This window comes from Eptatretus burgeri, chromosome 10, assembly GCF_056783735.1.
Source record: "Eptatretus burgeri isolate ZD-2024b chromosome 10, Ebu_testis_v1, whole genome shotgun sequence".
Classification (NCBI taxonomy): domain Eukaryota; kingdom Metazoa; phylum Chordata; class Myxini; order Myxiniformes; family Myxinidae; genus Eptatretus; species Eptatretus burgeri.
This window is the reverse complement of record NC_140970.1, coordinates 54160673-54173288: the sequence shown is the minus strand read 5'-3', so window position 1 is coordinate 54173288 and position 12616 is coordinate 54160673. Positions and strand designations below refer to the sequence as shown.

The window sequence follows — 12616 nt, the reverse complement described above, 5'->3', positions numbered from 1 at the left end:
ATTAATCGCTCTACCGCAAACGGGACGAGGAAGGTGGCACGAGTCGCTTTTCACTGAGTTGATAACGTTTATTTCTCTAACCAGAAATAACAAGACTCGGCAAGAAGAGGGATCCGGGACGACTCGAGGGGATGGTGGTGTGGGTTCGGGTGTGGGGAAAACACAGACAATTCCAATGAATATACAAATCTCAAACCCTCTAAGGCGTCAGGTACACACACACACACACACACACACACACACACACACACACACACACACACACACACACACACACACACACAAACACACACACACGTAGCTATTCCTGGTGGTCAGGCTGGACCGTGGTGTGGACGCAACAGTCCCTGGATTGGTGTTGGATGAGCTGGCCTTGCTCTCGTCGGGGGGGGGGGGCAGGAGAAACCGTGGTGCTGTCTACCTCCTGGTCTTGGCCCAAGTCCGCTCACAGCCGCCAGGGAACCAGTTCTGGCACCAAATTGCGAGCAGGAGAGGGAGGCAGGTCCGCCCGCCGTTCGACCCCGTACTCCGAGCCAGCAGAACCCCAGAGCCAACCGAGGCGAGGCACGAGGCTCAGCAAGGCTCCAAGACACGATGAAGACAGGATCGAGAACAGCCCAACAAAAAGCACGCTCCCAGCACAACAACCTCCACCCCCAAAAAAACGGTCTTTCTGTCCCGATCTTCTTCCTCTTCCTTTTCGACCCCGAACAGAACCTTTTTATCCTCCCGTCCTCGTCACTTCCAATCGAGCCGTTTTATTGGCCCACCGCCATCGCCTTCCGCCAATCGTGATCACGGGGCGGAGCCATCCGCAGCACTGTCCTGTGACATCACGGCAAGCCTCCAGAGAATACTAAAAGGGGTTGACGCAGACACACTTACCCTATCCCGTGTCCCTATCTAATTACGTGACAATTATCATTTCCCCCTTGAAGAAATGGACATTTACTAGACAACTTATCACCACTGAATTGCTACTTATTACATCGAGATCCTGGTACACTCGAACAGCATGGCATACCTAATTAAACATCCTAATTACCCTTTGAATGCATACCCCCCCTCAAACGTAACAATATTCTCTTGTACATAATTATTTATTTATTTAATCGAGTTTCCCCCTCTCATCCCGCTGTCATACCTTCCGTTGGGTCAATCTTTCCCTGGTCCATTTGTTCAGGAATAAATTCCATAAAATCAGCTGATAACCTCATGTGCTTCTTTGGTGACTGAGCATGCGAACTGCCTCAATTTGGTTTGAATGCAATGAAGGATCATTTCAGTTCACTGCGGGATTAACACCTCCTGCTGCAACACGGTCGCTATTAATTGCCCCATTGATGCTACAATATGTCCGAGTTATAACAGCAATGTTACCTTATAACCCCTTACAGAAAGATAAGACGAAGATAATATTTCTCGGAAGTTTATAAAACAGCAACCAACAGCCACACGCTGCACACGAGTGTGTGTGGTGTTCCTTTTCTGTCTGCTAAATGTTACCTTTGACCTTTTGATGAAATTCTTAATTTGGCTTCTCCATATTCTTGCAATAAAGGTTTCTTGTAAATTGTAAATAAAAGCTCAAATGACAATTAAATTTTCAGGTAAATTGGATGAAAATTGATGATTTTATGTCACGCTGACCTTTGACCTTTTGACTAAATTATTAATCTGTCTTCTGCACAGTCTCATAACAAAGTCTTGTTCAAAGTTTGATGTCAAAATCTCAAATGTTAAAAAAGTTGCAGCCCAGACACACACACACACACACACACACACACACACACACACACACACACACACACACACACACACACACACACACACACACACACACACACACACACACACACACACACACACACACACACACACACACACTTGCAAAACCCCATTTCAGCTCCGTGGGGAACGGGCATAAATTATGACATTCTTTTCAATCACTGATCATCATAACTTACATCAGCTACATGCTGCAGATCACTACCATAGCACTGTTCAAGTGCTGCATTGACAGAGCACAGAGACAACAGGTACTCATTCCTCGCCTTTGATGTCCTCAGCTTGTTGTCTGAATATTTCTCATGCCACTGCAAAACAGAACGGAATTAGAAACCATCCATATATTAGTCCGGGAGCCAACCTGTGTACGAGGCTGTTTTAGGGTTGGACCTTACAGCCTCTGCTATAAAATTTTACACCCCCAGGATGTTTAGATATATGTTTGCAGTTCATGAAAACCAATGTTGGCAATTCATAAGCTCTTGCGAAAAATTTTGGCGGACGTTTTTGTTTGAGGAAGATTTGAAAAATTTGATAAAACAGCAATTGTCAATAAAATTTCTAAAAAAATTAAAAAATCACATTCATGAAAAATAAATGTGAACTAAATGTAAGAATTCAATCAGTGCATTGTAAAATGACAAAAAAAAATTGCCTTTGTGGAAGTAAACCTCGTAAAAGTACATAATTTTGTGAAAAATGCCTTAAAAATAACGTTTTTTGAAGATGGCCTTTAGAACTTTTCTTATCATAGGCAGATGCTGCATTAGAATACTAATTTCTCTTAATGTGATATGAACATGGTATCCATGGCTAATTAAAACAGCAAATTTGAGTGAGTTCTATCAATTTTTAAAGAGAAAATTAACATTTTTGTCAACCAAAGTTACCCCTACCCACAAAATCCTCTTACTCTATTGAACACAGTTCGGTTAAGGTTTGCTGGATCCAGGTTGGGTACTTCACAGTTCACTCTTCCAAAGGAAAATTCAATGGTGTTTGGAGTGACATGGCCCTGGAGCAGACATACAACAATGAAGGGAAGACATCTCTGTTCAAAGGCATATCTCAGGCACCAGCTGCTCGAGATAAATATGTGAAGACAGCACCATTTCTCACAGCTGTATCAGAGAACATAAAGTCTATGGCTAATCTAGGCCAACAGGAATCTACTCATCATGGAGAAACACATAAGCAGGCAACAGAAGAACATATGCATGTTGAGGAGATCAAGAAAGTGATATGCCAGCAGATGATAAACCCATTCCAGTGTAACAACCAAGTGGATCTGCTCAATAGAGCAACTGGTGAGAAGGATGCTTCGAAAGACTTGGTCCATGCTCAAGCTAAGGGCATGGAAGCCATTATGAAAGCAGAAGAGGTGGTCTCTATTAAGATTGAACCACTGAAGCTGGTAACTTTCTCCTCACAGAATAAATCAAACCCATCAAGGAAACAGAGTTTAATCAGGATCTATCAAGATGAGACTGCAGCTACACGTGTGCTGTGTTTCTATCGAGATGCCGACCCAGTCACAAGACAGATTGCATTTTCCCATGAGTGGACAGACTATCCATCATCCCTGTTTGAGGTTGATCCAAGCTTAGCACAGGGGTTTGTAATGCGCAAAGGCAACAAGTCTGATTTCGTGGCAGTGCTAATTGCTGAAGCTGAGCAGGATGTTGTTTTACAGCTGCCATCATTACCACAGAGTGACCTATACACAGTTTATCTGGTAGACACAATGGCATTTGTAAATAAATACCAAAAAATGGGTGTGAAAACATTTGGTGAACTTCCCCAGCTGTATCTTCGCAAGCTCCTGCAGTTGAAACCTGAAATGTGCAACTGTGTCAACATCATTGGTGATCAGTATGATTTTGATGATAGCCATACTTTGAAGGGTGATGAGCAGCAGAGGAGAAACCAGACAGACCAGGCAAGACAATTCTCACCATCCAAGAGTCTAGAAATTCCGGACTGGAATTTACTCATGAAGAATCCAAGAAATAAAGGAAATCTTCAGAACTTCATTGGCACTTCCCTTTGTGAGAGTCCTGAAGCTATTCCGGATGGAGTGACCATCATTCTTGGTGGTATGATGGAAAACAAAGGTCACACTCTTTCCATCACATCAGCATCAAGTTCAGTTCTGGACTTACCTTGTGAAGAACATGAAGAGGCAGACACAAGGATTATTGCTCATCTTGCATATTGTGTGGAATATCTTGATCACCATCGAGCTGTTGTGCATGCAACAGATACAGACATAATTATGCTGTGTATATATCACTTCTGCTGCTTGAACACATTGCAAGAACTCTGGATACAACGGCAGAATCAATACCTACCTATTCATGAGCTGGTAGAAGTGTTGAGCAAGAAGTACCAGAAAATCCTCTTGATGTCGCAGCTACACTTCTGTGCACATATGTGTTGTGTGGATGTGACACAGTGAGCTACCCATTCAGAAGGGGAAAAGAAGAGGTCAGGTCAGGTATGGGAGCATGTGCCAGAACAGCGCGTCGCTGCGTCCACTTTCCGCCGGTACTCCAGGGGCCTCCATCTGGCCATCCCCCAGGCAGATGCCAGGCCCATCCCCATCTCCTTGAGATGATGGTCAACCTGCTGCAACCATGAGGCACGTGGTCGGCCCACTGGCCTCCTCCACTCATGAGACTCCCTCGCTGAGAGAATCTGGTGAGCAGAATCAGCGTCAGGAAAACGAGCCACATGTCCATACAGCCGCAACTGACGCTCACGGACTATGCAGGTAACAAATCTCATCCGAGTCTCTCTCAGCAACCGCTCGTTGGACACAAAATCCGACCAGCGATAGCCAAGGATTCTTCGAAGAGACCTGGTACCAAAGGAATTAAGTCTCTGTCTCAGATCCTTGGTCAAAGTCCAAGTCTCGCACCCATAGAGCAAGACTGGAAGTACCAAGGACCTGAAGACTCGGACTTTCGTCCTCCCGCACAGGTACCGGCAGCGCCACACCCCATGATCCAGTGAATCCATGACTCCCCAGGCCCGACCCAGACGTCTATTGACCTCCGGCTCACAACCTGCGGAGACATGAATATCACTGCCAAGGTAAGTGAATCTATCCACGACCTCAACATCCTCACCACAAACAGACACAGACAGGACAGCAGCATCCAAGATGTCACCGAAAGCCTGGATCTTAGTTTTGACCCAAGAAATCCATAATCCCAACGGCTCCGACTCCTCATTCAGCACCTCGAGGGCCCCCAAGAGGATGTCTAAAGTCTCCGCAAAGATGACTGCATCATCTGCAAAATCAAGGTCCGAGATCTTGACATTGCCAAACGATGCACCGCAACTTGATCTCTCCGACATCCTCCCTAAAATCCAGTCCATACAAGTGCTGAAAAGTGTGGGGGCAAGTACACATCCCTGACGAACTCCAGTAACAACTGGAAATAAGTCAGAGATGGTACCACCACACTTCACAGCACTCTCAGTACCAGAGTAGAGTTCAGACATCAGATCGATCAGTTTTGGTGGCACCCCACGAAGACCAAGAATCCTCCAGAGGACATCCCGATTCACTGAATCGAACGCTTTACAGAGATCAACATAGGCTGCAAGCAGCCCCTGCCGAAACTCTCGTCTGCGTTCGGTGAGGACACGAAGGGCAAGGATACGGTCAATCGTTGACCTCTTTGGTGTAAAGCCTGACTGCTCTGGACGCTGGTGCTCAAGCAGATGGTGGCGAACCCTATCAAGAATTATCCGAGCAAAGACCTTGCCCGGCACTGAGAGCAGCGTCACCCCTCTTCCAGTCAGTTGGGATGATGCCTGTGTTCCTGTGAAAAGAAGAGCGGCACAGGTTTCTCTGGGACTGATAGGAAACCTTCCCCACCTTGTTGATTTTGGAAGAGATAGTGAAATGGCAGCAACAGAATGTGTCATTGATGAGGCCAGAGTATACTGGACTGCTCTGTATGGCCAAAAAGGGTTCAGCTGTTTGGATACCCTCAGGCAGCATATGATTGTCTCTTCAAAATTAGACCTTAGGTCACTGCCAGCAACAGAAGATGCGTTTTACTTCCTTGTTTTAAGAGCATTGTATCAATTGCTTCTGTATAGACGTGCACATCTCAGTGACCGAGCACTTCCCCCAGCCACAACATTTGGCAGAACCCTTATCAATGGAAAACTGGTCCCAATTCTCATGTCTAAGCCAGCCAAGCCAAACATAGACAAAACGGTGTCTTGCATGTGCAAATTATCCAAATGTCTGAAACGATGTTCATGCAAAAAGACTGCTGTGCCTTGCTGAGTGACATGCATATGCCTTCGTCAGAGAGGTTCATGTGGTGGAGTTGTTTCAGAGAGTGACTCTTCCTCTGAAGAGGATGTTTCATGTCACAATATTGTGTTAATCCATTTCTAATTTTATCTTCCTTAAAACCATGGCATGTAAAAGTATGTTCTTGTTCCTGACACCCATTGATAGTCAAGCATTTCTGAGTTGCATAAATCTTTTCTTGTTTGACATATAACCTTGTCAATTGTAGGTAGGTTAAATCACCAATTGTGATATAGGAAATGAACTCCTCTTTAATATGAGGGGTCATTTGTGTATATAGGTTTAGTGGTTATGATTTTACGACAATATGAATTACCCCTACCCCCATCCTACATCTTCGCTTTTGCCAACATTTTGTTATCAGAGGGGGCTCGCAAAAGTGTTGACTGTGTTGTTGCGCAAGAGTTTCACCATTGCCAACATTGGTTTTCATATACTCAAAGGGTGTCTCTTTATGAAAATCAACACAAAAATTTTATAGCAGACCGGGCAATTTTTTTTTAATTTTGATCGGTTGGCTCCCGGACTATATATATATATATATATATATATATATATATATATATATATATATATATATATATATATATATATATATATATGTAAAAATACGACTGCGCATCCTGAAGGTCAGCTGGATCAGGAGCAACAGTCACTCTAACCCCTCACAAAGCCCTTAGATCCTGATTTTTTTTCATGCCATGAACAAACTTCAGAGCATCATGGGTGATGAAGGCTGTGGTCAAGTTTCATTGAAATTGTGTGTGTAGTTTCATAGAAGAGAGGAAATACCTATTTTTGGGGGGGGGGAGGTCAAAACCCTCCATGTAAACCCCCTTAATGAACGCAGATTTTGATGCAGTAATATAGCTTTGTTCGGCATCAGATATGAAGCTTGAGGCCAAGTTTCATCAAAATCGTGTGTTTGGTTCAAGCGATAATGACTGAAGTGTTTACGGACTCACTCACTCACTCACTCACCTACGGAGAATGCTCGATCGCATAATCTCACCGGACTAAGGTCCAGTTGAGCTAAAAACGAAAAGCGTGATCCGTGAAACCGTGCGACTATGTTCCGATTAATTACGTACTGTTTGAATGTCGGTTACAAACTGCACGTACATATATTACTATTGGAATGTACCTTTCACGGTGAAGCCGTATGACTATATGTCTATTAATGACATTGTTTGAACATCAGTTTCACCCTGACCTCACACATGTACATCTATTAATTACACACTATTGGAATGTACCTTTTGACGCTTTAGACTGCCGAGACCCCTTCGACCGTTGAAGACCCTATAAGGTCCCGAAGACCCAAAAATCCAAAAGACCAAATAAACCAAAAGGACCCAAAACCCCCAAAAGAACCCGAAGAAACAAAATACCAAAAAGATCCCGAAGACACAAAAACCCAAAAGACCCAGATGAACCAAAAGTCCTGAGGACACAAAAGACCCAGATGAGCCAAAATATCCGAGGACCCCAAAGGACCCCAAAGACCCAACAGTCCTCGAAGACCCCCAAAAGACCCTGAAGACCCACACTAGATGGTACAGAGCAGCCCATCCGATACAGTAGCACCCAACCCAGATTATCAGGTCAGGCCAGATCAGATATGTGACTTGCTACAGATATCATATAAAACCTGTACTATCCTGTTCATGGTCGAGTGTCGGTGACAAAACCGGCTACCGCCACCAGATACTCCTGGTGAGGAGGGTGTATAGATATGTACTAAAAACCAGCCACAGTACTAAAAACAAAACCTGTCAAAGGGCAGAGGATCTCCTTGTCATATCTCATGCCCAACTGTGTCTGAGGACGTCCTCCTGCGGTGGGTTACCATTCCGAGGAGGTTGGTGGCAGGATTTGCAATCCAGCCACCATCAAAGCACTTAATTCCACAAAACACTAAAAACACAAAGAAAACTGAAAACCCACTCTGTGAGAGTACCTCCTTCGAAGGGCGGCTCATCGGATGACAGGACTGAGGCAAACACTTCAGGAACCTTGCTCCTTGATGATAGGAGGATCAGTGCCACAGGTGAGACACTGTTCTACTCTTGGGGGATTTCAATGCATCAACTGGCACTGATAGGGAGAGCTATGAGACTTGTGCTGGTCCCCATGGGTCTGGGACTGTGAACCAGAATAGCACGACGTTCCTTGACTTTGCAAGAAGTCATGGACTTTGGGTGGCTTATTCATGGTTTTTAGCGCCCACAGCCTCATCGTTGGACTTGGTATTCCAACGCTGGTTGTGTGGCAAAAGGAGATTGACCATGTGCTCGCCGATGGTCACTGGAGGATGATCCAGAACTTTATGGGGGTGGAAGATTGTTTGCTTTGTTAATTAACAATTCGATTTTGTTTTGCTTGAAAAAAAGTTATATTTTTTAGCAATCTAAATGGTTATGACACCACAACACATTTATATTCACCCTGTTTTATATAATATAATAAAAAAAGATACCACCGACTCAGATGTCACATACTGAAGGAGACCACATGACGGCCTCACTCACAGACAATGAGAAGGTGAAGAAAACACTGACATATCCGACTGAAGGCATTTTCTTGCAATAACCCCCTTTATTCACCCTTCACCCACACGACCACCATTACAATCTGCCATGCTGCATTACCACGATCCCGCGTTGCCTTCAGGACACTAACAACTTGGTTTTTCACACAAATGGACCATGCTGCGTGAAGGGACATGGAATGCTGTCCCTAAAAAGCGATAAAAGAGGGTGCCAGAATATGTTCAATTTCTCAGTTTGAATCTGGGTATTGAGTTGGAGTCAATGAGAGACAGTTAGGGAAACCAAGTGAGCGTTAGTGGAAGTAGTGAGGTGTGGCAAGTGCCATCAGCAATCTGCCCGCATCATCCTGCACTTTATCTGCCAAGTGTTATTGACAGAAATGTCCATCAATGCATGGACCAATATGTGAAGCTGCATGAGCCTGCATGGCACCTTGCTCGAGACAGGATATCGGTATGAGGGAATGCACACCTGCGCCTTCCACTGGCAGGCTAGTCAACTTGTGAGAGCTGGCGACGCGAAAGGCTTCAACCCCACAACCTTTCTTCACCCCCCTCAATTCCTGTGCAGTTGTTATCTGCACAACCTCCCCCCCCAACCCCCACCTCTTATTCATTATTTTTTTCCCAATCCATTCCTCCACTCCTGATGGTGGCAAATAGCTTGCAGCAACAGGACTGAGTTAAGGCATGTTTTTTTACATTTATGTTCTAATAGCATGGATCGGCTCGCTACGCTCACCTCTCCACACATCATCGCAGAGATTGATGTCACAGATTTGCTCTGTCGTCATGATTTATACCAAACATAACACAAGCATTTCTTTTGTAAAAAATTATTTGGAATATTGGTGATATTATGTTTGAAATTTATTTGTAATATAAAACGGTCCAATTGGTCTAAATTGTGAAGGGTCTAAGGTGCTCAGCTGTCTAATCTGTGAAGGGTAAAAGGGTTCTAAATGGTGTTAAGTTCTGAGGGGTCTTATGGGTCTTTTTAGATCTTCGGGGTCTTTTAGGTCTTTAGGTTTCTTAAGGGTCGAAGGGGTCTTAAAGGATAAATGATCGAAGGGGTCTCAGCAATCTAAAGGATCGAAAGGTACATTCCAATCGTGCGTAATTAATCGACGTTCATGTGTGAAGTTAGGGTGCAACTGACATTCAAAAAGTACGTAATTAATAGACATATCGTCACATGGCTTCACTGTGAAATGAACATTCCAATAGTACGTAATTTAAAGACGTTCGTGTTATGTAGTCTGCAACCAATGTTCAAACAGGACGTAATTAATAGGCATGTAGTCAAACTGCTTCATGGACTGACCATGCTTTTCATTTTTATACAGTATCTATAAAAAGTCTCCACCCCCTTTCAAATTTTTCAATTTTTGCCTTTTTGCCTGGAATTAAATTGCATTAAATCAGACTTTCTCCACCTTTATTTACACATCGTAACCCACAACTTCCAAGTGAAAAACAAATTCTACAAATTTCAGCAAATTAATTAAAAATAAAAAACTAGAATATCTTAGTTAGATAAGTGTCTACCCCCTTATAATAGCAATTCTATGTTATCTTAGGTGTAACCAATCACCTTCAATATCACACACCAAGTTAATGGGCCTCCATTTGTGTTAAATTGTAGTGATTCTGATCATTTCAGAATAAAAATCAACTGTTCCTGCAGGTTTCCTCTGCTGGGGAGTGTATTTCACAGCAAAGACTCAACCATGAGCACCAAGGACCTTTCTAAAGACCTCCAGGATAAAGTTGTGGGAAGGCACATATCAGGCGTTGGGTAAAAAATATTTCAAAGGACTTAAATATCCCTTGGAGCACAGTCAAGATAATCATAAAGAAGTGGAAGGCGTATAGTACCACCAAGACCCTGCCTACATCAGGCCGTCCCTTCAAACTGGATGACTAAGCAAGGAGGAGAATGATCAGAAAGGCCACCAAGAGGCCAAGGGCAACTTTGAAAGAGCTATAGGCCAATATGGCAAAGACTGGTCACTGTGTGCATGTGATAACATCCCAAGCACTCCACAAGTCTGACTTGTGCAGTCGGGTGGCATGAAGGAAGCCATTACTCAAAAAAGTCCACCTTGAGTCCTGTTGGAGGTATACAAAAAGGCACTCCGAAGATTCTGAAGCCATGTGGCAGAAAGTTTTGTGGTTTGATGAATCCAAGATGGAACTTTTTGGCGGAAACGCAAAACGTTACGTTTGGTGCAAACACAACACAGCACATCAGCCAAAGAACACCATCCCCACTGTGAAGTATGATGGTGGCAGCATCATGTTATGGGGATGTTTCTCATCAGTAGGGATTGGGGCACTTGTCAGGATAGAAGGGAAAATGGATGGAGCAAAATACAGAAAAATCCGAGAGGAAAACCTGCTGCCCTCTGCAAGAAAGCTGAAATTGGGATGGAAGTTCACCTTTTAGCATGACAGTGACTTGAAGAACACAGCCAAAGCTACAGTGGAGTGGCTAAGGAACAAAAAGATAAATGTCCCTGAATGGCCCAGTCAAAGCCTCAACCTAAATTCAATCGAAAATCTGTGGCATGACGTGAAGATTGCTGTCCATCAATGCTCCGCACGCAACTTGACTGAGCTTCAACAGTTTTATCCAGAAGAATGGGAAAATATTTCCCTTTTCCCACCCTCTCAAATCTCATCACACCCCTCCCTTCCCACCTCCTCAATTTTTGTTCCTCCCCCCCCCCACCTGCTCTCATCTTCACAATACCTCTACCCAGTCTAATTCTTTCCCTCTCCCCACCCCTTCCTTCTCCCTCCTGCTCTCATTGTCAGAGCCAATGTCAGGCTCTCCCATGTCAGAGCCTGCTCTCATTGTCTCCCCTCTCCTTCCCTCTCAACCCTCCTTCACAAATCAACCGCCTCCTCCCTCTTCAAAGCAAACTTCTCTCTTCCCCCTGAACTTTTTCAAAAGCTCCCCCCATACCTTTCTCCCTCAATTTTTCCCCCTCACCATTCTCCCTTAATTCTCCCCCTCACCCATCCCTTTCAAATCTACCCCCTCAATCCCCCTTCTCCAAACTGCCCCCCTGCAATCTCCTACACACTGTTAACAACTCTCCCTACCTCCACCTCGTCCTAACCTCTCCCTCCCCTCCCCTACACTCAAAGCCTCCTCCCCTTCCTCGTCATTAACAATGTGGACCTCAAACATTCTGGGCCTGTGCTCTAACCTGACTGATCTCTCCATACAGGTTGCCACTGACAAACCAGACATAGTCTCCTTCACAAAAACTTTTCTCCTTCAAGAGATCTCTGACTCCTTAATTTTTCTCCCTGGTTACTCCCTCCTCCGGTGTGATAGACCCGAGCCTTGTCCTAGTCGAGGAATTGCTTTCTTTATGAAAAACTTCCTCACTCTCCATACCCCCAGGAATACCTCTGGCTATGGCTTCCCCTCCATTCCCCCCTCTTGTTTATATGTGTTTTGTACCATCTACCAAACAGTGATGATTCCATTTACATCTCGCTCACCAAAATCTTGCACCAACTTGTATCCCCTCATCCAAACACTCTCTCTTCCTCATATGCGGTGACTTCAATTGTCATCATGCCAGTTGGCTGGGTGTGGGTACCTCTCTCACTTGCCATGGGACTTCAGCAAAGGATTTCTGCGACTCATTGGGACTGACTCAATCTGTCAACTTCCTGACCCACATCTCAGCCAACAGTACTCCATCTTTTCCGGATTGTACCCCCATGTAACAGTCTGGCATTTCACTCAGGTGGACTGGCAGGGTCTTCAAGCAGCCAACAAACTTCTAGACTGGTCTCCCATTTCTACTCTCACTGACATCAACTCATCCTGGAAATTTTTTCAAAGGAATTTACTCTCTCTCTTGTGCACAGATTTATCCCAGCTCATCTCATCAATTATGCATTGCTGTCCTTAG

At 44.4% G+C, this 12616-nt stretch overlaps 1 protein-coding gene across 4 annotated transcripts in view; it reads right to left on the bottom strand.

The window, feature by feature from the left end:
- The window catches only part of LOC147018599 (SLIT-ROBO Rho GTPase-activating protein 1-like), an 89133-nt gene that overhangs the window by 59807 nt on the left and 16710 nt on the right, over positions 1-12616 (bottom strand). For all 4 annotated transcript variants that reach the window (XM_085898426.1, XM_085898425.1, XM_085898427.1 and 1 more), the window contains one exon: positions 1968-2096. In XM_085898426.1, the coding sequence (XP_085754552.1) occupies positions 1968-2096 (129 nt within the window). The remainder of the gene's footprint in view (positions 1-1967; positions 2097-12616) is intronic.